Here is a 27,897-nt window from a genome sequence, read left to right as displayed (position 1 = left end):
GGGCTGGACAAATTCACAACTACAGATAGAAATTTTCATACTCATCTCTTAGTAACTGATGGTAAAAGTAAGCAGAAAATCAGTAAGGATATGGAAGAACTGAAAACACTATCAACCAAGGTGGCCTAATTAAAATTTCTAGAACATTCCACCCAATAATAGAAAACCCATTTTCTTCAAGTGTACACATAATACTCAATAAGGGAAATTATGTTGTGGGCCATAATACAACCTAATAAAATTTAAAGAATAGAAATGATATAGTTTGTTCTTAGATCATAATGAAATTTAGCTAGAAATTAATAACAATGAAATTTAGAAAATCCCCCAACATTTGGAAATCAAACAAAAAATTGTGGACAATCCTTAAGTCAAAAAGGAAATCTCAGACAGAAATTAAATAATATTTTAAAATGAGTGAAATTAAAACATAACAATTCCAATTTTGTGAGATGCACTTAAACCACGTTTAGAGAGAAGTTTATAGCATTAAATGCTTATATTAGAAAATAAGAAAGATCTCATAGCAGTAAATTGTTTCCACTTTAATAAACTAGATAAAGAAGTGATAAAATTAAACCCAAAACAATTAGAAGGAAGGAGATAATAAAGATAGGTGGGTAAATCAATTAAATCAAAAGCAGAAAACAAGCAGAGACCAATGAAACTCAAAACTGGTTCTTAGAAAAGATACAAAACTGGTTAGGGAAAAAATAAAGAGGACATAAACTACAGTATCACAAATGAAAAAGGAGCCATTATTGCAAATACTAATAAGAGAAAATGACCAACTTAATGCCAATAAATTCAAGAATGCAGATGAAATAGAAAAAAATCCTTGAAAGTCACAAAATATTGAAGCTCAATCAAGAAGATATAGATAATCTGTTTAGCCCTGTATCTGTTAAACAAGTGGAATTCATAGTTCATCTTCTCACAAAGAAAAGCCCAGTCCCAAATGGTTAAATGGTGGATTCTAACTCTCATTTAAGGAAGAAGGAATACAAATTTAGTACAGTATCTTTCAGAAAAAAAAGAGGAGGGAACACTTCCCATTTTATTTTATGAAGCCAGCATTATGCTAATATCAAAACCTAACAAAGACAGCACAAAAAAAGGAAAACTGAAGCCCATATCCCCCACTAACAGAGACACAAATATCTTCAGCAAAATATTAGAAAAACAAATCCAGCAATACATGAAAAGAATAAGACATTACAACCAAGTAAAGTTTATCTTAGGAGTGCAAGTCTGGTTCAACATTAAAAAATGAATCAGTATAATTTACCTTAGTAACATGCTATAAAGAAAAAAAGCTTATTATTATTTTTATAGATGCAGGAAAATCATTGAACAAAATCCAATTCATGATTTTTTAAAAATTTTTTGACAAAATTAGCAATACAGGCTACAAAAACCCTACAGATGACATACTAAGATCAAGAAACAGTAAAGGATGTCTGCTTTTATAATTTCTATGCAACATTTACCATACTGCAAGTTCCAAGAACAAACAAGGCTCCTAGAACTAATCAGTAATTTTTAGCAAGGATACAGGATATAAGAGCAACAAAACCAAATGTCAAACTAATTCTAAAATTAACCGAAACAAAGGACCTAAAATGGTCAATATAACCCTGACAAAGAAAACCAAAGTTGGTGGTCTAAACTATCTCATTTCAAGAATTATTATAAATCTGTGGTCATCAAATCACATGATGTTGGCATAAAAATGAACAAATAGTTCAATGAAACAGGCTGGAGAATCAAGAACCAGACCTACATTAAATGTGATAAATTGATTTTTTTACAAAGTTGCAAAAATAAATCAATGGAATAAAAACAGTCAACTCAATAAGTGGCATCAGAGCAAATGGAATCCATATGGAGGAAAGTGAACCGTGACATATACTTTACAACTTTTACAGATTAACTTCAAATGAATGATGCATCTAAATATAAAATGTAAAATCATAAAAATTTTAGGAAAAACAGGAGAAATTTTTCAGAATCATAGATAGGGAGGTGAGGTGTTCTTAGATTTGACAATGAGAGCATGATCCATAAAAGAAAAAATGGTGTTTTTATTCCATAAAAAATTAAAATTCCAGTTTTACCAAAGACACTGTAAAGTATGTGAAAAGACTACATAGTAGTAGAAAATATTTGTGAATTACATACCGAACAAATAACTTGTATCCAGAGACAATACAAGTAAAGCCCTTAGCATAGTGCCCAACAGGTATAAACAGTCAATAAGTGTGAACTATTATAGCTTTGTTATGATTGTTATAGAATTCTTTAAAAATGAGAAAATAGAAGTAAACCAAATTTTGTCAATTGGGAAATAGTTAAGTTATGATAATACATTTATCAGAAGGCAATGGTTTAAAAGAAAAACAAAGTAAACCTATATGTGCTAACCTAGAAAAAATGTCCAGAATTGTTGTGAAGAAAGCAAACTGCAGGACAATTACTATAAAGTGATCTATTTGTGCAAAAATAGTTACATATTTTCTGGAAAATTTTCTAGCATGATACTACACTGCTAACAGCTGTTATCCCTGGGGAGGGGAGTGGAATACAAAGGGGTGCAAAGGGAAGATAGGATGGTGGAAGAGGGGACTTTCTCTTTGTGCTTATTCCTATATTGTTTGAATTTTTACTGTAGGAATAAATCTCTCTATTACTTGTAAAACAAAAATTACAAAAGAAAAACGTCAACTAACTTTTAAAAGATCAGTAAGCAAGAATAACTTTCTGGTTGCCTTGGCTAATGGAATGAAGTGGATGAAGTACAAGCTGAGACTGAACTAACCATTTTGCCTAAACACAGACTGAGCTTGCATTTGTGGTACTGATGCAGTGCTGCTTGCTGACCTGCCAATACAAAGAACTGAATTATTGTCCTGGTTGTGCCACTAGCTTTGGTTGGTATTGGGTTAAACATGTTAGATTATGAACTTCTTGAGGACTAGGATCAAGTCTTATTTCTCTGTATTCCCAGCACAAAACCTAGTTTAGAGTTGGTGCCCAGTTCATAGGAGGAAGGAGAAACTAGTTGTGACAGGAGCTTAATTAAAACCTTTAAAGCCTTAGTGAGTAACAGCTCTGCCTAGGCCCGGTGGAAGTGACACACCATCGACATCTTGTGGCTAAAAGGGTTCCTGCAGACCTTAATGATAGAGGAAATCGACTTTTCTTTTTGAGGTGTTTCAGAGACCCATGCTCTAAAAAACATCGAAAAAGTAGAGCATGAGAGTAGAAGTAGGTTTTCTTCTCTTGTTTCCTTTTAGTGTTAATGAGACTTTAAGCAACTGCACAGTTAGGGAAGCAGCTGGATGAGGTAAAGCAGTGAGATACAAGCCTGGCTCTTATGGACTCTTGGACTCAAAAAAAATGATGCAGAGACATACTTGTGGCTAATCAGAGAAACGTTACTGCTTATCATCTCCCTTGTCTATATGCTAAGTAGAACAACATTCTCCTAAAATGTTGCTCATAGGTGCAAACAACAAAAATCTTTTCAAAGACACCAAAGAGTGAGGAGTCTTTCCCAGGGTGAATGCAGAAAGAGGCTGTGAAAAATTGTACTTCAGGAAAAGATCCTGTCACAAATTCTAGAAGTATTCATACATTACCTAAGTTTTCTTTGTGATCTTGTCTCTTCAATTTCCATACAATGTGTGCTCTTAAATGTGGGAATGAAAAATATTGCTGAGGTTAGGGACAGCTGTTTGAGAGCTGTAGACAAGAGCACCAGGCTGAACAGGCATTTGGCCCCCCTACCTCTGATCGTCACTGGCATGGGTGGATTTGTTTCCACCCCAGTGTTCTACAGTTGCTGAGAAATTAGAAATTATGAATAAGATGGATCCATCAGGCTACTCCCAACCAAAAACTTTTTAAAGCTCTAATATCTATTTATATTCTACTCCCAGAGGACTGAAGTGTTTCTTCCTAGTTGCTGAAGAACAAGCTCAGTAGCAATCAGGTCTTTAAGCAGAATGTTTTTAAGACCTTATCCTGAGTTCTTAGGATGAGATGTTAGTAGCATAATTAAAGACGGTAATAGGATGTGTAGGAAGATGTGCTCTTCCAAGTGTCCCTTACTTCATAATAGTAAAAGTCAATCATTCCTGCTGGACGAGAAAAATGCGGTGTCAGCATTTTTAAAAAGCTGAGAAGCGACACGAAGAGAAATGAGTTCATACTATGTAGAAGTCTCTAGACAGGCATGTCCCTAGTGATAACTAAATGAGAGATCGCTCCTTAGAGTCCAAGGGTAATGCAGGAGCCTCCCTGCCTGCAGTATCCAGGCAGGTTTCCTCTTGCTGTCCACTTCCCTATCCCTTGCCCTGTTCCCTTCGCTGGGCAATGGGAATCAGATCCACTTCCCGCCAGAGGCAGGAGCACTCATGGAGATGTCTCCCTGGTCTCTCTAGCACCTGGACTTGTGCCTGGGGCTTCAGCCCCAACCCGCCTCCCTCTGCCACGGTCAGCAACTGTCCAAAGCCGCTGAAACCCACAAGCAAGAGCCACCGGGATCTGCCCCGCTGCAGGGCACAGCCGCGACGCTGGCTCGACGTGCGATTTCGCTTTCCGTCGATCGGCCTCGCCTGCAGACAGGGCTCTGGGAACCGCTGCATTTGGCGAGCCCAGAGCCCTGGGGCTCCCCGTGGCCTTGGGGCGACCACTGTACGGGCAGGGATAGCAGGACACGAAGGCCAGGGGTGCATAGCGCCCCTACTCACGTAGCGCTGCAGCTTCCTCTCCGGGGGCGACTTGACCAGCCAGCCGGTGCACACGGCGTCGCCCGTGCTCATCGTGGCCGCTGCCGCCGCCGCTTCCTCCAGCTGGGCCGGCCGCCTGCAGCAGGAGGAAGTCGGGCCAGGGATGCTGGCGGGGCGGGCCCAAAGCCCGCCCGCCCAGCGCTGCTCCAAGAGGCCGCTGCGACCCCCACCTCCGGCCACCAAGGCCCCCGGGGAAGGGACAGGAGCAGTTGCACGCAGTCTTAGATGGCGGGAAAAAGCAAGCAACGAAGTCGAGAAAGCCCCTTCGAGCAAGTGCTGTGACTGGGGACCCTGGGCAGGGCGCCTTGGCGCTCTCACTCAGGGGCCCAAAGGACTGTGCTAATGGGAGAGCCCAAGCTCAGAGTAGCAAGGGCCACGGAAGAGCGCCCACGGAAAGAGCTCTGTGACCCAACGGGAGCACAGCATGTGGAACTTATTGCCTTCATCCGCATCCCCAATCAACCACGTCAACAAGGGCTGGTCTCTGGGCCTCTTGGGGCACCAGAGCAGAAACCTATGACCCACTTCTGCCATGCATATAGTTCATAGAGGAAGAAAAAAAAGGACTCCTCCGTGACTTCCCTGTCCACTAGATTATTTGCAGAATACTATGTTTTTTATGCTGCTCCTAAAGATCAATGATAACCTCAGCTGGCAAAACTGTTTAAATGTCTTAATGAACCCAAATGATCCAAATTCAAAAGTTAGTGAGTACTAACAATTTCTAGTGAGTACTAGCAATTTCTTTGACTCTAAGATTTAAAAAGATGAATCTAAAGTTAATTATACCAGGAAGCATGGTAAGAACTCTAAATGATAATGATAACAATAAAAGACCTAATATTTATTGTGACATTTGTCAGTGCCAAGCTAACACTATGCCATTTATGGTCCTAAGCACTTTACAAGCATCACCTCATTGGATCTGCACAAACATCCTATCCAATAGGCCGTGTTGTTATCTCAATTTTTCAGGTAAGTAAAACGAAAAATAGGGTAATAATATCATTTGTTCAGAGCCACACAACTGAGAAATTATTCATAAGTAGTCAAGGCTGTTTGTCTCAAGAACCTCCTGCCAAGCACCACTCTCCACTCTTTGGGAACATACTTTATAACTGAAAAGCACCATATCAAAGTTAGAAGCAGGGGCTGGGATTGTGGCTCAGCAGTAGACCACTGGCCTAGCATGCGCGGGACCCAGGTTCGATCCTCAGCACCACATAAAAATAAAGGCATTGTGTGGTGTCCATCTACACCTAAAAAAAATAAATATTTTTTTAAAAAGTTAGAACCAGTATCCATGATGTGGTAACCATCTCTGTGATGTTTGCTGGCATCTGACCAGCTCCCTGTTCTACAATGCTGTTTTCACTGGATACAATGCTTCTCACTTGGAAGTGACACTTGGAAAAAACAAATGATTTACACAGAGAATTCTTAACCTGATACCCTACATATAATCAGAATTTCCAGGGACAAATGTCTATTTTTTTTTAAAAAAATAATACCTTTATTTAATTTATTTATTTTTATGTGGTGCTGAGGATGGAACCCAGAGCCTCACACATGTGAGACAGGGGGTGTTCTACCACCAAACCACAACTCCAGCCCCCAAGAGATGACTATTTTGTATGGCAGGGTTCATTTTGCTTCTATAATCAGTCAGGGATAAGAGAGGGAAGAGAATTTAGATGTTCCAAGCAGAAGGGGATTTATTTTACAGAGGTAGGTACTTAGAAAATCGTTTGCAGTGCAGGAGCAACGAGATGGGGAGTGCATCAGAGTTTGGACTTAAGGCACACCACAGGAGCTGCAAAGCAGAGGCTTGGAAACAATTTCTGGCACAAAGCTGGCTCCAGCTGCTGCCAACACTCACATCTCAGAGCCCGCTTATATTCTCACCACCACTGCAACCATCTGCATCCTCTCTGCATTCTAAATCTCACATCAGCTAATCTGACTAGCCAAACCCAATTGACATCCAGAATCTAGATTAGAGAGAGCATTAAACACCTTTTTAACTTTTCCACCTCTCCAATATAATGAGTGTGAAATGGAAGTTGAGACACACAGAACACCACCTCCCTAGCTACTCAATATCCACACAGACTTGTACACAAAACAAAAAGGTTATACCAGTGTCTAGAAGACAGTGGTTCCCCTTCTAGTTCAAGTACCACCCTACATCAGTATCTTATAACCTAAAGAAAAATGATAAACCTAACCTCTATCAACATTTATTTCATACATACAAAAATATAAAGAGGAAGATGAGAAATATTCTGTGGGAGGGGCTACTACAATTCTCATTTCTGTGTCTGGTCATGAGACCATAATTGGTATTTATAACTTCCTTCTTCCAATATTCTACTGTTACTCTCCTCAAGAGGTCACAAGTCTTTGCTTAGTGAGTGACCCAAACCAGTATTCCTAATAAGTCTGGATCTTCAGTGGTGCTGCTTAGTCATGGAAATATTAGTAAGTGCCCCAGAGAATCCCTTGTATTGAAAACACAGACTACCTGACCCCATTATTTAACAATAACTGTATTTCCACTTGATAATAAAGATCAATCATCTGAGCCAATTCAGTAGGACCTATGGTTTGCCAGTTGGTTCAGTGGCAAAACAAATGCCAAATGGGGGCTGTGGGCTGGGGATTATTGCTCATTGGTGGAGCACTTGCCTAGTATGCAAACATCCTGGGTTCAATCATAATGATAGTATTTCTTACTACCAGAAAGAAAGAAAAGAAGAGAAAAGAATGAAAGAAAGAAAGAAAGAAAGAAAGAAAGAAAGAAAGAAAGAAAGAAAGAAAAGCATTCCATATGATTGGATGGCAGTCTCAAGCAACTTGCAGTGGGATAAAACCAATGTTGCACCATTGGTGCTTCCGGGTCATAAGATACATTGTAACACCAGTTTTGCTGGTGAACATGAGCACACTGACATGTGTCTTTTTCCTTAGGATGGTTTCCTTAGTCAGAAGTGCTATTATGTGAGATATTGCACATACAAATAGGGGTTAAGGAACTCCATGGGTGAGAATAAGCAGAAATGTGGGTTCAAAAAAATCCATGAACAAAATAAATGCCTATTTGAGGAAAAAAAAATGCTGCTCCTTCTAAATGGATTTCATCAGTCTGCCACCAGGTGCCTGGCTGGTCCCTCCAAAGAATGCTGCCATAACTGGGACTCTTTGTTGGTCTCAGTTTAGGGCAGGTTGAGCTCTTAGAAGTAGCCATATCAAATGTAGTAAATCCTTGGGAGCTTCACTGTTCATTACTGATTCACAGCCTTGCTCACACCTTTCTCAGCCTGGGAAAAGGAGAGAATTTTAAGGCTGGGGATGTAGCCCAGTGGTACAGCACTTGCTTAACATGCATAATTCTCTTGTTTGATTAAAAAAAAAAGAAAGAAAGTAAAAGGTTTTGTTTGGCAGTTCATTTAGTACTATAAATCTTATAACTTCAAGGATTTGTGGAAATAAACATTCACTCTTACAGAAGAGTTTCTATTTCAACTATGTCATAATGGGCATGAAATATGCATCTAAATTATGTGCTACAAAAAGAAAAGAAATTTGAAAAGAAAATTCTGGATCATGGAGAGATATAAGGAAACAGCTATACTTGTGTGTATGGAGTCCAATAATAATATCAGGGTACTGTGCTTTCTTTATCTCCCACTTCCTATCCACCTCTTTCTTCTATTCAAGCACCTATAAAATCTCTCTCTCAGAGTGAAATCCACCTAGTTTCCATCTGAAGTATGATATTTGGCTTTATTATTGTGAATGATAGTATTTATCACTTCTTATGAGAAAATACTGATATCATATCCACTATTGTTATACACACACACACACACACACACACACACACACTCCAGGGATTAAGCCAAAAGGGCACTTAACACTGAGCCATATCCCCATCCATCCACTATTGTTATATTTTAAATAACATGAAACTGTTGTCACAAGCCCAAATCAAATACTTTTCAACTCATTCTGTGAAGCCTGTATTACTCTGATACCCAAACCAGAAAAAGACAGTTTTTTGAAAAAAATGAAATGAAAACTGAGACTTGTATGCCTCATGACTACAGACACAAAAATTTTAGCAAAATACTAGCAAAAGGAACACAAAAAAAAACATAAAAAGAATTGTATACCATGTCAAAGTGGGATTTATCCCTGACATGTCAAGGTCATTCAATATTTGAAATACAATCAATGCAAGTCACTACATTAAAAGTTAAAAGAAAAAAAGGCTTATTTTATTATATCATTTAATACAGAACAAGCATTTGACAGAATCCAACACTCATTCATGAGAAAAAAATTTCAATAAACCATTAAAGAATATCTACAGGATGTTCTTTAGCTAACATCACATTTCATGGTGAGAAATTGCATACTGTTTCATTAAGATTGTGAGCCCAGAGAGGATATCTACTCTTTTTTTGTGGTGTGTGTGGTACCAGGGCTTTGACCCCAGGGGTGCTTAACCAATAACCCACATCCCCAGTGCTTTTTATATTTTATTTACAGGTAGGGTCTCCCTAAGTTGCTTAGGACCTCACTAAGTTGCTAAGACTGACTTTGAACTCACAGTCCTCCTGCCTCAGCCTCCCCAGCTGCTGGGATTACAACCATGTACCACTGTGCCCAGCTCACTCTTACCACTCTTTTTCAATACGGTATTGGAAATTAGGTAGAACAGAAGAAATTAAAAATAGGTAGAAAGGAGACATAAAGGTAAGAATAGAAAATAAATTTTTAATTAAAAAATCCCACATCTTTTTTCATACCTGTCACTCCCTAAGTCAGTCTTTCTCCCAGGCTTGTCATTTCCAAAGTCAGAAAATCTGTAATTCTATCTGTTCACTATTAATTAACCCACACATAAACAGATTAAAGAGAGAGATGATATCTTGAGGAAACTATAATTTAGAGGACTTTCCAGCACTATCCATTGATCAGATAATAAAGATGATGTCAAGCTAAGGATCCTGAGATTGACTAGACCATCATAAATCATTTTGAGATTATCAGACGGATATCATTCTACCTTCTCATACCCACCCTCATCAAATGTCTTTTTAAAAAGAGACAGGAACCACCAAAACATATCTGTCCCTCCTAAGATGGCCCATATTCTCCCCTGAGTATGTATTCCTTGATTTACCCACAAAGGCATTTCTCTCTTGAGGTAGCCCACAGTCTTCCTTGAATGTGTATCTGCTTTCCTAAATAAACTGTTTATGCCTCTGATCAGTGTATGTTGAAATTCTTTTCCATCACATAAGCCAAGACCCTTGGTGGTCGTGAGTTGTGTTCCCCCTTCTCTCTGGGAACCCCTCATACCATTCTCTGGAGACACCTCTCCTTCTGTAACAGAAGTTCTAGCCAGTAAAATAGATTTTTAAAAAGAAGCAAAAAGAATACAGATTTGAAAGAATGAAATAGTCTTGATTTGCACATGACATATTTGTCTTCACAGAAAATCTTAAGGAATATATAAAAACAACCCTCATAACTAGTATGTGAATTTTGCAAGGTTTTACAATACAAAACCAACACATAAATCTCTTCATACAATTTCAAAGATTTTTATAAAGCTACAATATTCAAGACTGTGTAGTATTGAAATGGTCTCTTGAAGATTTTGCTATGTTGCTAGTTATGACAAAACCTTGTGAGAGATAGATATATAGATATATGAAATAGAATTGAGAACCCAGAAATAGATCTACATAAATTTCCCAATTTTTTCTTTTTTTGAGAGGAGAGAGAGAGAGAGAGAGAATTTCAATTTTTTTTTTTTAGTTTTTTTTTGGCGGACACAACATCTTTGTTTTTTTTTTTTTTTGTATGTGGTGCTGAGGATTGAACCTGGGCGGCACGCATGCCAGGCGAGCGCACTACTGCTTGAGCCACATCCCCAGCCCCCAATTTTTTCTTGATACAATAATTTTATTTTATTATTTGGTTATGGCTTAACATTTTTATAAAGAAAAAGAAATATGCAATTTGACATTTGGTGATAAAATGAATATTTACAGTTATCTTAGGAAATAATTGAAAAGATTTTTGCCACCCAAATTCCCTTTCCCCTTCAGCCTTACTGAAGTCCAGTTCAGTGGAGGAACTGTTTTCCTTTTCAAGAAAACAGTACCAGAACAGTAGGCAAAAATAACCAAAAATCAAATGAACAAAAATCTTAACATAAACCTTTCAACCTATATTAAAATGAACTCAAGAGGCTAGAGCTGTAGCTCAGTGGTAGAGTGCTTGCCTGGCATGTGTCAGGCACTGGGTTCAATTCTTAGCACCACATATAAATAAATAAAAATAAAAGTTCCATCAACAACTAAAAGAAATATATTTTTAAAAAATGAACTCAAAATTAATCCTAGATTTAAGTGTTAAGTGTAAAGCTTTTACATCGCCCCTAGTCATCACATCATCTTAGCCAGGGCCCTAGACATCATGGAACAAAAGAAGCCATCCCCATTTGGCCCTATCTGAATACCTAATATAAAGAACCTGCCAGCACAATATTTCACAGACCTCTTACATTCTGATCATGAGAAAAAATGCATCATTCAATGGTCTCTGGTTCACAGTATGTTCCATATCCTGTAGGATAGTACTCTATCCTCACAAGGTTTTGTCATAACTAGCAACATAGCAAAATCTTCAAGAGACCATTTCAACATTGGCCAGGTCAATGAAAATAGAAAATGTTAGGAAAGGTGCACAATTGTTTTAACAAATAGATTACATCTGAAATTGTAGTAGAAATTGGAATAACCACCTGATTAAGCTTATATCACTCCAGTCACTGTCCACAGTTTACTTTGTACTGTTGCCCAATAAACTATTTCAAAACTTAGTAACATGAAGCAACAGTTGCATTGAATAAAACTGGGATTTTATTATTAATGAAGAAAAGAAAAAAGATAGCTATTGGGTAACCAACTAATAGCATTTACTACATATGACTGACTAGTGAAACATTTTAAACCAATCAATCATTACCCTATAGGACTTGAGGGCAGAAAAGCAGATTAGTAATTAGAGAGCATCTTTAAGGAGACACAATGTGAAAAGTTTATGTTGTTAGGGGCTTTTCTCCTAAAGTAGAGGAAAAGTCATATTCAGACCTATTGTTTTAAATTTTTTTGAAATGTGGTTTTTCTGTTTTTATCTCTACAATCCTTTACTAAAGTCTATGGAAGTGAGATATGAGATATAAATAGTTTTGAGGCCTAACTTTAGTGTTCACTCACTCTGCTTACACATTCGCTCTCATTCTCATTCATTTAAGGAAGTATGTCTATATCTTTATTTATTTATATATCTCTATACAGTTTTCCTTCTATATTCACAGGAGATTGACTCTGGGACCTCTTCAGGTACCAAACTCTGTCGATGCTCAAGTCACTTATACTGAATGACAAAGTAAGACATATTTGAATACAATCAGTGTACATCTTCCAATATACTTTAAATGACTTCTACATGACTTTTAATACTAAATGTAACGTAAATAGTTCCTATACTATATTGCTTAGGAAATATGATAAGAGCAAGGCACCGTGGTACATATCTGTAACCCCAGTGGCTCAGGAGGCTGAGGCAGGAGGATTGTGAGCTCAAAGTCAGCCTCAGCAACCTAGCAAGACCCTAAGCAACTCAGTGAGACCCTGCCTCAAAATAAAAAATAAAAGGGCTGGGGATGTGATGCAGTGATTAAGTGCCCCTGAGTCCAGTCCCCTGTACTACTACTACTACTACTAATAATAATAATAATACAAAATTTTTTACATGTTCAGTACAAATGCCACTTTTTTCTTGAATATTCTTGATCTGTGGTTGGTTAAAACCTCATATGTGGAATAAATAGATTGGGAGGGCTAACTGTATTTATCATATTAATTCTTTAAACCTGTCCTTTATTGAGTCCATGAGCCCATTTCACCCTTCTAATAAATTTCATTTTTGGTTAAATCATGCAAGAGTCAGTTTCTTTTACTTGCAAACAAAATACAGCCATATACCACATAACACATATATAACAGTGGTACCAAAAGATAATGTGCTTGTGGTGATGCTAGCATAAATAAACCTACAACACTGACCATGGTATTGACATAAAATTATGTACAGAACATGATGCTTGATAATAAACTATTATTGGTTTATGTATTTACTGTACTACATTGTTTATCATCATTTTAGTGTGTACTCTTCTACATCTAAAGAAAAGTTTACTGTGAACCAATATGCCATGTTAAGCTGGCAGAAGCCTCATGCACATTATGACTGCATCAAGACACCATGCTGAGTGATTGAGCTATGTTTTCCAGGTTTGTGCACATACACTCTGGGATATTCGTCTGACAATGAAGTAATCAGAACTTGTCCCATTTTAAGCAATGATGTATGGCTGTATTTCCAACTAGCATAGAATTTGGTATCAGAAGTAAAGTCAAAATACCTGTATTCTATTTATTTATATGCAGTGCTAAGGCTCGAACCCAGTGCCTCACACATGCTAGGCAAGTGCTGTTCCACTGAGCTACAACCCCAGCCCTGCATGAACTTTTATTTAAAGAACTGACAAAGCTGCAAATTCACTGAGTTTTGTAATTTTATATGGTATTAGATCAAAATATAACTTTGGGTTTTGGTTACCTTTTTGTGCTATAAAAGTGATTCCTTGAGGATGATTATAGAAATTTTGTCCATAAGCTCAACAAAAAATTCAAGGAATTTGATTGTCCTTTAATCTATTCAGAGCAGTAATGAGTGGCCATCTTATTCTACAATTGTTAAAATTTTATGTAACTATAACCACAATGTAATTTTAGAACATTTTGCTACTTTAAAGGGAAACCCTGCTTCTGCTAATAACTCATTAGCAATTATTTCCAGTGTTATCCTAAACCTCCTAGTACTAGGCAACCATTAATCTGTCTCTATCTAGATTTGCCTATACTGAGCAGTTCTTGTAAGTGGGATCATATAATATGTGGCCTTGTGTCTTTTGATTCTTTCACTCATCATAGTGCTTTCGAGGTTTCATCTATGTTGTAAAATGTATTAATATCATATTTAATTCCTTCCTTATGGGTAAATAATACTCCATGGTATGGATAGACCACTTTTTGTTTATATATTCAACTACTGATGGCCATTTGAATTGTTTCCACCCTTTGGCTATTGTGAATAATTGTGCTATGAATATCCTTGGAGAAAATCCAATTTGGTTCCAGTTTGTAGCCTACAGGAAGGAGTATATAGCAGTGAACAAAACAGACACAAATTTCCTGCCTTGATAAAGCTATAATATTCTAGTAGTGGAGTAGACAATGAGGGAAGAGCAGGTATGAAAGCCCAAGATGGAGGAATGCCCCTATAATACTCAGGAACAGGCAAGAGCCATCATGGCAGGAGGAAAGGAATAAAGGGCATGATTGGAAGGACATGAACTCAAGAAGAAGAATTGGAGGCAAATTCTCATAGCCATTGTAAGAACTTTGGCTTTTGCTCTTTAATGAGATGGACTATTATAACAAATTATCTCCAAACCAGTGGCTTAAAACCCACAGAAATTTACTCTTTTACAATAACAGAGGCTAGAAATCTGAAAGCATGTCAATCTCTGCCTTCACCTTCACTTGAACTTTTCCTCTTCTGACTTTTCCGTTCTCTTGTAAGGAGCTTGCCATTGGTTTTAGGGCTCAGCCAGGTAATGCAGGACGAGTTCATGATCCTTAACTTTATTATTTATGCACTGACCTTTTTGCAAATACTGTTGCATTCACAGGGTCTGAAGGTTAGGTTGTGGACATAGCTTTTGGGGGACCACTGTTCACCCCACTACAATGGGAAGCCTTAAAAGATTTTAAGCAGAGAAGGGATAGGATCTAAAAGTAGAAACAGATGCACCTGTAGGAGGCCACTGGAAAAATCTAGACGAGTCATAGACAGCAGTAATGGTGGAGAAAAGCCACCAGAAATGGTGATATCTCAGCTATGCAGGGCAAAATAAAATTTTTTACTATAAGAAATTCTCATCCTTTTATTTTTCTTTCATGTAGCTGCTGGAAAATGTGCAGGTCCACACATGGCTCTCACTCTATTCCTATTGGTCAGCATCGCCCTAAATGGAAGTAAATTCCAAGCAGCAAAAGGCTTTCATCCTTCTTGTGCCTCGACATTTTATTTTTTCAACGTAATTGTTCTGACACCAACTTGAACGGGTAGGCGTGAGAAGGCCGCGGGTTTCGACTTACAGAGCCTGAGCATGGGAAGTCAAAGCTGAGACCACTAGCAAGCTACTGCCAGGGCCACGCCCACACGGTCCTGGCCTTGGAGGCGCGCGGCGCTTGCGCCTCCAGCTGGAACCATGAGAGGCTGGGTGAGCCCTCAAGCACATGCGCAGTCGTGCCCGGCAATGGGCAGAGGCAGCCAATGACATTTAGCTGATGGCCCGCGCGCGTCCCAGGCCCCACCCCCAGTGAAGTCCCTCCCCTTCCCGCCCTGCGGCGCGGCACGCACGGGCGGTGCGCGGGTGGGCGGGTCCTGGTGGCGCGGCCTGACGGACCCTAGCGGCGGGAGTCTGCGGGTATTTTTTTCGGGGGTGGCGAGCCTGGAACGCACGCGGTGCTGTACAACATGGCGGACGAGGAAGGTAAGGGCTGCGGGCGCCTTGGTAGTGAGACCTGGGCGACCTTTTGAAGTCTTGAGGAGCCAGGGGTGGGGAGATAGCATCAGGCCCCGCGCCTGCTGCCTGCTCTCGCTGGTGGGTCTGCCGCGTATCCGCCGGGCCTTAGGCCGACCTTGCCTCTTGGCCCTGACTCCACGGAGGAGTGTCGAGCAGAAGCTCTCGCGGAAACTGTACTCCACGGGTTTCAGGCTTCCCATCTCTGAGAGTACACCTAGAACCCGGGTCGCCATTAGTGTCATGGGATGGAGGGAGCGAGGGTACTAAGAGGGTGTGGGGAAAAGGCCGGGTGGTCCCGGAATGGGGTTAACTCCGAGCTCAAAACGTCTTAGAGAACACAAGCCGCATGGACAGTTGAGTGGCCGCCTGTGGAACTTTCTGGCCCATGGGTGAGCGCTTCTGTTGGGTATTTGAGCCCTGCCTCAGCCACGTGGTGAATTGGAAGGGAAGTCAGCACGTGCAAACGGCTTGCAGTCATTACCAGGCAGTCGACCCATGTGTTTGGCCTTACCCATTTGAGTTTTCTGCACCAGTGCTAGATTAAAATCCTTTTTCTACGTGTCTTAACTTTCAGTTTTGTTTCATTTGTTCCGAGGAAAAATTACCAAATCTCGTGTTTGTTTTAGTAGTTATTTTACCAAAGAAACATAAGAAGAAAAAGGAGCGGAAGTCTTTACAAGAAGAAGATGTAGCTGTAAGTAGGGATGTGTTTTTACTTTGCTTTGGCTAAAAAGACTAGTTAACATATTAAACTAAAGAAGTGTTAAATATTCTCAACGAATGGGCTAGCATTCACTAGTCATTGTGTAGAGCCAAAACACTGAAAAGCCAAAGGCAGACAACCTAAGTTTACAAAATGCTGTTGGCAACAGCAGCTGTTCTTCCTGGATTTCTCTTTCTTGTCCCATCAGCAGACCCCCATTTCCTTTTATTTTAAATGTATTGCAACCATCTTAATGGCACTTCACCTAAAGAGCTTCTGGTTCATTTCTTCCCTGTGGAGGTTCTGAGGAAAAGACACACAATGCCTTATTTGTCATTTAAAAGGTATACACCACTGTGGTAGTAATGGAATTGTTCAAAATACATGGAAAGATCTAATAGGTCATGTATCTGTCCTCTTAAAGGAAATACAACATGCTGAAGAATTTCTTATCAAACCAGAATCCAAAGTGGCTCAGTTGGATACATCTCAGTGGCCCTTGTTGCTAAAGGTATGTGCTGTGTGTGTAAGGTTGATGTCTGACTTTGATACTATTTCTAATTGTTAAACAGTTAATTAAGAATATTTACTACTAGGGGCTGGGGTTATAGCTCAGTGGTACAGCACTTGCCTTGCATGCCTGAGGCACTATGTTCAATCCTCAGCACCACATAAAAATAAATAAAATACTGTGTCCATCTACAACTAAAAAATATTTTAAAATAAATAAAATAAAAAAGCATATTTACTACTAAATCTTTCACTTTAACAAATGCCACCATAATAAGTCACAGTCTAAAACAGTGACATTTCAGGTATCTGAGATAAAGGGCCAGGTTATTTTAAAATTTCCAGTGCATCCAACATTGTTGTTCAGTAAAAATGTCACCACAATGTTAAGTTACTATCAAAATTTATAAACAAGTTCGTTTCTTAACTTACTCCATCTTGTACACCTGCACCAGTTTGTGGACCAGACTTGCATTGCTTTACTTCTGGGCTTTTAGGCCAGACCTATTTGAATCACATTGTGTGTGATCTTGGACTAGTTGTTTAAACTTTTTAAGGCAGTTTGCTCATAATATCTTCACTTAGGAAGTTGGGCTGAGGGTTAGGTGTTCTATGAAACACATTTAGGCACAGTTTCTAACATGTAGTATTCACTATTTCTTTGAGGTTTAAATTGGGTACTTGAGAAATAGAGTTAAATTACACTGTTTTCATAATTTTCACAATTAAAATGTTACACACCTCGGATTGGGGCTGTAGCTCAGTGATAGAGCAGTTGCCTCATAGATGTGAGGCACTAGGTTCAATCCTTAGCACCACATAAAAATAAATACATAAAGAGATATTGTGTCCATTTATAACTAAAATTTTTTTAAAAAATGGATAACAGCTATGAGTCTTCGAGAAAAAAGTTAGTGAGATAACCCTTGACAGTTTTAATAAAAATCATTGTGTATGGGATGATGAAAGAATGGTATTTATATAATTTAATCAATTTGAGTTTCTGCTTGGCCAGATAATCACTGTCATTTAAGCAATATCTCTTTTCTGTTGTTGGCCTGGAAATACGCTAATAAACAGGGTATGTAAGGTCCCAAACTCCAGGAATGGGAGATAAGTAGTTGAAACATTATTGCTGTTGTTGTAAGTACAATGGAGAAACTAAACTGATGATGAAAGATAGACTTCAGGTAGTGAATTCTTACAACTGGTGATCAAGTTTCAGGAGATTACAAAGGAGCAGAGATGTGGGGCATATGGTGCAAGAATAAGCTGGCCATGTTCAGAAGCATTGCCAGTCATCTTCAGTTTGGCTCTTTTGTTGCTGAGAAAATCAAAGCTATTCCATGTTTTATTCAAATCCTGCACAATGAAGCCCAGTATGTGTTCTGTAGTACCCCAGTAAGTCTTTTTCTAGAGCAATGACTTGAATCTACAAGTAAGTGCTCAAATTTGTCTTGTTCCAATATTGGGAATTTTCCCAGTATTTAAGGAGTTTTAACAGTCTGTCACAGCAACTAATGGTAATGTAGGCACAAGAATCTAGATTTATGAACTTTAAGGGTTGCTATGAACTTTAAGGGTTGATGATGGTGCTAACTCTTGTTTTAGATGTGTCAGTGGTTCATTCATTTTGTGTTATATTGTTGCTTTCTAGAATTTCGATAAGCTAAATGTAAGGACAACACACTATACACCTCTTCCTTGTGGTTCAAATCCTCTGAAGAGGGAGATTGGGGACTATATCAGGTAAATGTGTTGGGATCAAGCATTGTTCAGTCAAGTTCTTTTCAAAATAATGCTTTCACATTATTCATATTCAAAGAGGTAGTGTCATCTTAGAATGGCTTTGCCCTGGATATATAACCTATATCTGTGATGGATTTTTTTTCTTTTTAATTCTTCAGAAAATTGTTGGTGATGGTGGTGGTAGTGATTTTTGGTTTTGGTTGGTTGAAGAGTTCAGAACAGGTAGTACATTTTTTTTTCCCCATTCTAGGACAGGTTTTATTAATCTTGACAAGCCCTCTAACCCCTCTTCCCATGAGGTGGTAGCCTGGATCCGACGAATACTTCGGGTAGAGAAGACAGGACACAGTGGCACCTTGGATCCAAAGGTGACTGGCTGTTTAATCGTGTGCATAGAACGTGCAACACGTTTGGTGAAATCACAACAGAGTGCAGGTATGTGAAAGATGGAGCAGAGGGCTGGCTAGTTAGAGATTGGAAGGCACTCTGCATTTGCTTCCCTTGTGCATTTTGGCTCTTGGAAATTTCTTAATTAGGAGAGAGAAATTCCTGAAGCAGGGATATTCTTTTGGTTTTCATATGCCCTTCTGTCCTTTGCCAGACCCAGGTTGGTCTCTTGGAGTTTGAGATACTGGTCATGTGCACATTGAGTCAACAAATTCTAACACTGAGGCAGAATTCTGTCCAGCTCTGGACTTGTCATTCCAGGTTCCTCTCCTGCTGCCTAAAGTACCATTTTTCTCATTCTCACCTGAGAAAATTCTATTTACCTTAGCAAGGTATTTTCCAGTTGGGCTCTGTACTGGGTGTCCAGCTGTCCTTGTCAGCCCCACTGACCTCCAAGTGAGAAAAAATGACTTCATTTCGTGTTCCCATCAGCACCATGAAATCTGTCTTTTAATAAAAGTTTTATGTAAACATGATGTGAAATATCTGCTTTTTCTGCTATGCAAAATGGCAGTGATTAGGCATGTTAGAAGTATAAAAAAACTTAGTGGCCACACCTGACTACTCTTTTGTCATTTTTCAGGCAAAGAGTATGTGGGAATTGTCCGGCTGCACAATGCTATTGAAGGGGGGACTCAGCTTTCTAGGGTAAGTCTGCCACTGTAGGGAGGGCACCTTAGACTGCTTGGGTTTCTGAGCCCCTAACTATGTGGAAACAGGTTAGCTTTCCTAGCTTATCATCTCTTATGCCCTTTTCAGTGGGCTTCCTTAGCTAGCCTGAGGAGGGGAATACTGGAGGTGGGGACAAACCCTTACCTGAGTAGTTAAAGAAAGGGCATTTTAGAGCTGTGATTGTGGCTCAGTGGTAGAGTGCTTGCCTGGTATGTGTGAGGCACTGGGTTCCACCGTGAGCACCACATAAAAATAAATAAAGGTATTGTATTCATCTACAACTAAAAAAAAATTTAAGATGTTTTTAAAAAGGGTATTTTTGATCTTAATAATTGAAATAAACCTGTGTCTCAATTGTGTTATAAATTCCCCAAATATGCCCTTTAAACTTATGTAAGAATCTGTGTGATGAAAGTGCTTTGGTTTGTATTTATTCTTAGGCCCTAGAAACTCTGACAGGTGCCCTGTTCCAGCGACCCCCACTTATTGCTGCAGTAAAGAGGCAACTCCGAGTGAGGACTATCTATGAGAGCAAAATGATTGAATATGATCCTGAAAGAAGACTAGGTGAGTCGTTAGACCTGTGAGCAACTGAATTGCCACAGACTGCAAGTGAGTAGGAATGCATTTTTGAGGGTTCCATTCTGTTGTTAAAAGTAGATGCACTTAGCGTATTGTATATTCTCCTGCATCTGTCTTCTCTAGTCCTGATGGCTCAGATGGAGAATAACTCAGGTTCACAACCAAATATGTGTTTACTCTGTAAAATAGGTGCAACTTTTTTTGTATATGTGTCTCAGGAATCTTTTGGGTGAGTTGTGAGGCTGGCACCTACATTCGGACACTGTGTGTACACCTTGGCTTGTTGTTGGGAGTTGGCGGTCAGATGCAGGAACTTCGGAGGGTTCGTTCTGGAGTCATGAGTGAAAAGGTATGCCATTGTGGGGCTAGAGGCTTTAGAACTGATTCTTAATATTTGCCAGCCCTTGATGGAACCTTACATTGCTTCATATCCTGGGAAAGACGATTTCCAAAGTGTTGAGTTCAGTTCAGGGCAGCTTCCCTGTTCTGTTAATTAAACTTTGGAACATTAAAATTGACTAGGGGAGATGATCAGATAGAAAATATTAATCTATTCTATTTACTTTCTGGTCTACAAAAATGCCTGCTTAAATCTAATTTAGCAACAGTTAAAATAACAATTCTAAGAGACTGAAGATTCCTAATGACCTTAGACTAGCAGACAAGTTCACAAGTAGTTACCTTCAATTTTAAGAAGTTTGGGTTCTGGTGGATATTTGAGATATGAAGACACTGAATTACTTTCATCTGTGGCTGCTTTTCAGGACCATATGGTGACAATGCATGATGTGCTTGATGCTCAGTGGCTATATGATAACCACAAGGATGAGAGTTACCTGCGGCGAGTTGTTTATCCTTTGGAAAAGCTGTTGACATCCCATAAACGATTGGTTATGAAAGATAGTGCAGTAAGTTCTGGATTAAGAGCCCACATTTGTATAGGATGTACTCCAGAGATGAGACAGTCCATGTTCTGAAACCATTCTATTTTTTAAAAATGAAACATTAGTACTGTGAATTTACATTTATCATTTTCCTTAGGGTCTAATTCCCCTCCTATTGGCGTAGGTTAGATGCTAGATTCTCTGCTGTTAATAACGGAAACATCTATGAAGTCAAAACCATATATATATATCTTTAAAGGTTTAATGCTAATTCTCCTTCTATTTAAAAATAGAGCAAATTAAACATTGACTTTAACAGTTCTAAGTAACTTGGTTCAGGTAATAGACTTGGTGGTACAAAAAAATTTGGCTTCTCTTTAACTTGTTACTTCTGCATGTGCATAAAAAACCTTGACTTATTTAAATTATTGTTAGAAAAAGTTGTTTTGATGGGGAAATTTTGAGACTAAAGTTTCAGATCTATAACTGTTTTTATCTTGTGGGAATTTTAATAAAAACTCTTGGGTGGGTACGAAGCGGCTCTATGGTTAAGTGCTCTGGGATCCGGTGTCAATCTCTATTACCAAACAACAACAAACAAAAAAGAGTAGTCCTCTTAGTAATGCAAGTGAAATGCAGTTATTTTAGTTTGACCCTTTCTTTTTTTAAGGGTCTGGAATTTTTAAAATAGCTTTTTTATTTCTAATTGTAATATGATTAGAGGATGTAGGCTTTTATAAATTAAGATTGTTTTGTGGCTTGGTGCATAATCAATTTTTGTTAAGTACTATGTAGCCATAAATTTTTTTTCTAACTTGAGGGATATTTCCATGTAATAATTTGAGGTTGATAATTGTTTGTATTCAGTTATTAAAATTGTGTATTCATATATGGTGCATTTTTTATGTCAGTCTATAATAAAAGGTTAAAATATTAAAGAGGTATAATAAAACATAGCACTATTAAGAATTGAAAAAAGTCAGGTGTAAATGTGATGTTCTGGGATCAGGCTGTTAACTTCTGGGTGAATTTAAGGAGAGGGTGGAATATGGTCAAGTGAAGACAAGATGTCATGAGATACATGGATGCCTTGGATGCCATCAAACTCTAGGGAGTTAACCATTGGCTTATAAGTTCTATGCCAAAACTTATGTGATTGAGCAGCCTACTTAACTTTTTGCAAGTTACTTTGGGATTCTGTTACTGCTTGCATCTTCAGTAAATGTATTGTTCTTTCTCCTGGTAAAAGTAGGGGGTAATTCATGAAAAGTAAGGCAGGTTTATTTAAAATGACAGCACCTATATGTCATAGGAGAAAAGTAGAACCTAAATATCTGATTATGTAACTTAGTGAAGAAAGAGGGATGTGTTCTTCAGCAACTAGAGATTAATGGGAATAATGAGATGTGTAAAGTTTTTAGACCAGTGCCTAGCATGCAGTAAGTAGCTGCTACTATTCTGTGACCCTTTGTGTCCTATTGAACTCTCAGTGCCATTAGCTACCTTTCCTGCTCTCACCTCTCCTGTTATAGATTGTAGGAGTAAGATGGAGGGCAGTGGCTGGGGGCCTCACATGTGATACCATCTCTGTAGGTAAATGCAATCTGCTATGGGGCCAAGATTATGCTGCCAGGTGTTCTCCGATATGAAGATGGCATTGAGGTCAACCAGGAGATTGTGGTCATCACTACCAAGGGGGAAGCAATCTGCATGGGTAAGGAGGGATGTCACCCTCATCAGTTCTGGAGATGGGGCTCCATTCTCCATCATAGCTATGTTTGCTGAGAGCCAGTCTGCACATACTGACTCCTTAAGTTGATCTATTCATGGTGTCTCCTAAGGTCTACAGGTGGTCACAGTAAAGGGGGAGGTCAGTCAGGTGTAGGTGAGGAGGAGATAAGTGGGGTTTCTCTTTCATATGAGTAGATTCTTGGCTCTCCAGAGAGAATATAGGAAATCACTGGTGATGAGTGGTTGTGGTTGTCTGTGGTAATCAAAAATAAAGATCCTTTATTTTGCTCCTTGTCTGCTTGCAGGTAGCTTAATAAGTAACTTTTTTTTAATTTATGAAAGTTTCACTACTATTGGGTCACTTCCTTATGATTTTAAATACCCTGTGCCCCTCTTAATGAGTGAGTCAGACTATTCATTTAATAGTTCTAATTTATACCAGAAGTAAAGCAAAGCATGTCAACTCACTCAACTCTGAGCAGGTGAGGCAGTCATAGAAGGCTTCAATCCCACAGATTGAAGTTTCCGGGATCCATTTTCTTGTAACATTCCGTGGCCCTTAGGGGACATGTGTGTCAAGCCTATACATGTCCTAAGCCACAAACCTGCCATGTGTATCCACTTGCTTTGGTTAGGTGTCTTTAAATTGGTAAAGTTAGCATCATTTCAGAAGCTTCCTTCCTATAATGGAGGATTTTTCTCCATATTCACAGTCTAAGCAAAGGAAACCCCTGTTAAGGTAGTAGATCTCGGGGCTGTAAGTGGGGTTTTAAAAGTCATGAAGCAGTAGAATTGGGATTCATCAGTTATCAAGCCCTTCCCCTTCAAATCATTCTTTTCTTTCCAATGCCTACAGCTATTGCGTTGATGACCACAGCAGTGATCTCTACCTGTGACCATGGTATAGTAGCAAAGATCAAGAGAGTGATTATGGAGAGAGACACGTACCCTCGGAAGTGGGGTTTGGGTCCAAAGGTAAGTAGGACTGGGTTTTAGGCCTTGCTGGGTTATTTTGCTTTGTGTTACTGCTGAGTACCTGCTCTTATAAATCTTGGTGTGTCCTTACTACTGTAGCCTTGCATCGTGTTGGATTGTTGACAGTGAACAGAGTCAGGCTGCATCGTAGACCTCAAAGACTTGTGGCCTCATGGGGCAAAACAGTTGGGCATTTCTTAAATACATACATAGTAGGATGCTGAATTTTAGCCAAGTTAATGGCTTTTAGAAGTGCAGAGATGCTGGATGCAGTGGTGCACACCTGTAATCCCAGTGGCTCAGGAGGCTGAGGCAAGAGGATGACGGGTTCAAAACCAGCCTCAGCAAAAACGAGGCACTAAGCAACTCATTGAGACCCTGTCTCTAAATAAAATACAAAATAGGGCTGGGGATGTGGCTCAGTTGTTGAGTGCTCCTGAGTTCAATCCCTGATACCAAAAGAAAAAGTCAGGGAGGTCCCCAGGGTTAGGGAATCCACAGTGAGGAGTTTATCTGGGTCAGGTAATCTGGGCAAGGGATTTTCTTTTAAAGCAGTGTGAAGGGTGGATGGGTTAGGTATTGGTGAGGTGAAGAGGGGAGGGAACAATTCAGGACAATTCTGCAGAGGAGGGGGGCGCTCTTCTTAGAATACACAAGGCAGAAATGTTATGCCATTCTGTGCAAGCAGGGTAGGTCTAAGGGTATAGTGTGCAGTCACATTGTCTATTTTTTGCATTGATACAACATTCTAATTTTAACCCCAATGTACTACCAGGCAAGTCAGAAGAAGCTAATGATCAAGCAAGGTCTTCTGGACAAGCATGGCAAACCCACAGATAACACTCCTGCCACCTGGAAGCAGGAGTACATTGACTACAGGTGAGGGTAAGATGTTTCAGGGACTGGGTAGAGACAGGAAACTTTTCATTTGGACATTGATGACAGATGAGTTTGCAGATCCTTGGTAGAGAGTGAGAGTTTTATTTTGAGCAAATGTGCTAAGTGCCCAACTATAGGACCCAGTGCTTCAGTTCAGTTTTCTTCGCTGGGTTCTGTGAAACTTTGGCTGCCTGGGCCAGGTAAGGGCTCAGGCCTGAATAGCACACAGTTCTTTCTAATCTGGTCGTTTGACTCTTGAGGGAGTAAGTCTGTAATAGTAACTGGTGAATTCTGTCCAGAGTTAGTATTTTTGTGGTGGTTTTGGGCTTACCCAGTATTGCTGAATAACTTAGAATATAGCAGAACTGCTGTGGAAAGCTGCTCAGCCAATTTGACTTATTACTGCTTCTTCTATTTCAGTGATTCTGGCAAAAGAGAGGTGGTTGCTGAAGTATTAAAAACCACACCTTTAGTTGCTGAAGTGGTAAAAGCCCCACAGGTAGTTTCTGACGCTGTAAAAGTCCCAAAGGTGAGTGGCATGCCATGGTCTGTTGGAAATGTGCTTCAGGAGATAATTCTAAGCACCAGTGTTAGGCTCAGTGTAACTTCTTACCCTCATCCTAGCTGCAGTGCATACACAGATAATGTCTCATATTCACCTTGGGGGCCTGGTTTGGGCTCTGTGGGCTTCTCTGATTCATGTTCCCTGTGTGTCTGCTGTGAGGAGAATGAGACTAGCCAGCAGCAGTCCAGTGTTTAAAGGGTGAAAGTATATGGTGGCAACTTGGGTCATACTTAGTGACTTATAAACTGTTGGCAGAACTTTTCACTTGTCAGATGTGAATTCCAACTTTGCCTACATTCTGTAAGAATTTAGGGACCACTCTTAGGTCCTGTAGTCCACCTGTGAGAGAAATGACTTCTCAGGGCCTTCTAGTCCCTAAACCCCATTCTGCAACTGTGGTACTCCTGTTGTGTCCCACAGCTTTACTTACTGTTGGGTCTAGTTGGGTTCTTAAGACTTTTGGATGTACTGAACTTTTCTTGTCTGTAACTAACAAGGATCTAACTTTCAACTAATCATTTTCATTTTAGCGGAAGCGAGAGAGTGAGAGTGAAAGTGATGAGAACCCTCCAGCAGCTCCCCAGTTGATCAAGAAGGAAAAGAAGAAGAATAAGAAAGACAAAAAGGCCAAAGCTGCATTAGAGCATGGGGGCGAGCCTGGAGATGGGGTATGTATAAACAGTTGGATTCCTTGGGCTAGCTTAGTCCTTGGCTAGGGAAAGAATTAGGTGGTGCTGGCTTCATTGCTCTTGAAGCTATAACACAAGGATGGGATGTTACCTTGATCTCTAACCTTTAGTGCTTCCCTGTGTTCTGGAGTGCCTTGTCCACTCTCATGGGATGAACATGGGGACATACTATATTAATGGGCCCAGTTCAAATTCTGTTGACAGTTGGTAGGAAGGATTTATACCTTCATTATCTGAATGTTTCAGCTTACAAAAGTAGACGATTAGGATGTCACAGTCATCAGTTCACATGCAACATTTATCCCAGAATGTCCTTACAAGTCCTGAAAAGGGTTACAAACTTATGTGGAATTTATCAGATTTTCTTTGTGGGGAGTCATAATTGTTTGGCTTAATGGATGCTGTAAGCTTGTTTCTCTTCTCTCCAGGACAGTGACACCACAAAGAAGAAGAAGAAGAAGAAGAAGAAAGCAAAAGTAGTGGAAGTGATGTCTGAGTAGTGAAGGTGACATTAAGCCTTGTGCCCAGGTGGTGGGAGAGATGAAAGCCTTATTGAGAAAACAGTTTCTTTTGTTTTGAGGGAGTAGAACAAAGGTTCTGGACAGGGTGGAGAGTTCTGGCACATTTTAGCTGCTACTTAAAACCTCAGTGATACTACCTGTTGTGGTCATCCCATCTTGTCCTGTTTTAAGGATGTGGGTGGATAAAAAAAAAAAAAAAGGCAGATTGTATGCCATTGACTTCTATGCTTGCTTGAGTTGGGAAGCCTCAGTTTCAGACCTAGAACTGTCCAGTAACTGTCTGGATCTGTTTATTAGTGACCATTTTTAACATTATAGTTCTCTCCTACTTTATTCTGGTTTTGTTTTTTTTTTTAACTTTGTTCAAAAAGTTTGTAAAATTAAGTCTGCTCAATGAAACGGTGTAGAACTCTTGATAAATGAAAGAGTAACTGAACCAACGTATTCACTGGGGAAATCTTGTCTCCAATGGCTTTTGAGGACAGTGGTCTATTCTGGTGTTGGGTATGGGCCTCACAGGCCCAGTACTGTCCATTTTGTTTCTGGCCTAGCTGTCAGTCCTTTGTGTACTCGTCCAGTGCTTGTGTGTTCAGCAGCATTTACCCAAATCCATCTGGCTACTTGTGTTTGCGGCAGAAACAACTTTTCCTGTACCCTCATGTTATAAACCCTCATTTACATTTGAAGAATGGACTTGCTTATTGCTGCGAGAATAGTGTTGTAATTTTTACATATTAAAGTTGACTCATGGCATTTCTAAAGTATTCCTGTTGGATTTTATAATTGTCAGTAATCTCAAACTGGCATAACAAAAAATATATATAAAATGTTTTGATTAAAAATCTGGGGATTTTAGTGTCCTGTGTAAAATTTTCTTTTCCTTTGTTAGTTTTACATTTCTGTAGAACATTCACCTTGAGGCCTAATAGGATAAAATACTCTTGAGGAGAGGTCATAAATCCAATATTTTGTTCAAAAGCACTGAGGAAAAAAGTAGATTTGTTACATAATGTCCCTGGAGTGGAACTATGTCCTGGGGGTGCTATTTGTACCTATAGACACATGGACTCCTAACTTACTGGTTGGAGCCTGCTAGTGTTAATCAGTTCTAGTGCTGGTGAGTGGTCAGGAACCTGAAGGCCTTGAGGACATAAGACTGGCAAGGTCTAGGATTGCTTCCAATTTGGTGCCCAAAACCAAGAAAATACAAGCAACACTTTGTGGGAGAGTTTTGGCATGCAAAAAGGGGAACCCCCAAGCTCTAGCCAGATATGAAGAACATACCCTGGCACCAGTCCATCTGAGCGTCTGCTTCCCCAAGCTACACAGCTGGGACCCCATCCTCAGTTTTTCTCCCTATAGGAGACTTGGCAGAAAGCTTTAAATGAGATCCTACTCAAGAGCTTTAAGGTGTTTTATGTGGGTACGAGACCCTGAAGACCTGTCATGCAGGCAC

The 27,897-nt window shown here is 39.5% G+C and overlaps 2 protein-coding genes and 1 non-coding gene across 8 annotated transcripts in view; 2 read left to right on the top strand and 1 right to left on the bottom strand.

Moving 5' to 3' along the window:
• Positions 1–5,163, bottom strand: part of Gab3 (GRB2 associated binding protein 3) — a 56,408-nt gene extending 51,245 nt beyond the window's left edge. For 3 of the 5 annotated variants that reach the window (XM_013366024.4, XM_078034031.1, XM_040287357.2), the window contains exon 1: positions 4,755–5,162. In XM_013366024.4, the coding sequence (XP_013221478.2) occupies positions 4,755–4,826 (72 nt within the window). In that variant the 5' untranslated portion in view covers positions 4,827–5,162. Of the gene's footprint in view, positions 1–4,754 lie in introns of all 5 variants that reach the window. The other 2 variants (XM_078034032.1, XM_040287356.2) reach the window with 2 other exon arrangements.
• Positions 5,164–15,346: 10,183 nt separating this feature from the next.
• Dkc1 (dyskerin pseudouridine synthase 1) lies at positions 15,347–27,194 on the top strand. 2 transcript variants are annotated; one of them, XM_078034028.1, is made up of 15 exons: positions 15,347–15,501; positions 16,161–16,228; positions 16,662–16,748; positions 18,405–18,496; positions 18,747–18,931; positions 19,527–19,591; positions 20,056–20,182; positions 20,416–20,546; positions 20,962–21,105; positions 22,675–22,795; positions 23,669–23,787; positions 24,563–24,666; positions 25,087–25,195; positions 25,762–25,899; positions 26,349–27,194. In XM_078034028.1, the coding sequence occupies exons 1-15, from the start codon at positions 15,486–15,488 to the stop codon at positions 26,418–26,420; spliced, it is 1,578 nt and encodes a 525-aa protein (XP_077890154.1). In that variant the 5' UTR covers positions 15,347–15,485; the 3' UTR covers positions 26,421–27,194. The 2 variants fall into 2 exon arrangements, with proteins under 2 accessions (XP_077890154.1, XP_077890155.1); XM_078034029.1 differs by having other exon boundaries at positions 15,360–15,501; positions 16,164–16,228.
• LOC120891054 (small nucleolar RNA SNORA36 family) lies at positions 20,644–20,776 on the top strand. Its single transcript, XR_005735491.2, has one exon. It is a non-coding gene; the product is annotated as a small nucleolar RNA SNORA36 family (small nucleolar RNA).
• Positions 27,195–27,897: the final 703 nt, after the last annotated feature.

This window comes from Ictidomys tridecemlineatus, chromosome X (genome assembly GCF_052094955.1).
Source record: "Ictidomys tridecemlineatus isolate mIctTri1 chromosome X, mIctTri1.hap1, whole genome shotgun sequence".
Taxonomy (NCBI): Eukaryota; Metazoa; Chordata; class Mammalia; order Rodentia; family Sciuridae; genus Ictidomys; species Ictidomys tridecemlineatus.
The sequence above is the reverse complement of the archived record's forward strand: the minus strand, read 5'-3'. Positions and strand labels throughout refer to the sequence as shown.

Excerpts from the sequence above, each read along its gene's own strand:
- Dkc1 (XM_078034028.1), top strand. Across the intron at positions 20,183-20,415 it reads TGATCCTGAAAGAAGACTAG|GAATCTTTTGGGTGAGTTGT; the intron begins GTGAGTCGTTAG and ends TATGTGTCTCAG. Across the intron at positions 22,796-23,668 it reads GGGGGAAGCAATCTGCATGG|CTATTGCGTTGATGACCACA; the intron begins GTAAGGAGGGAT and ends CAATGCCTACAG.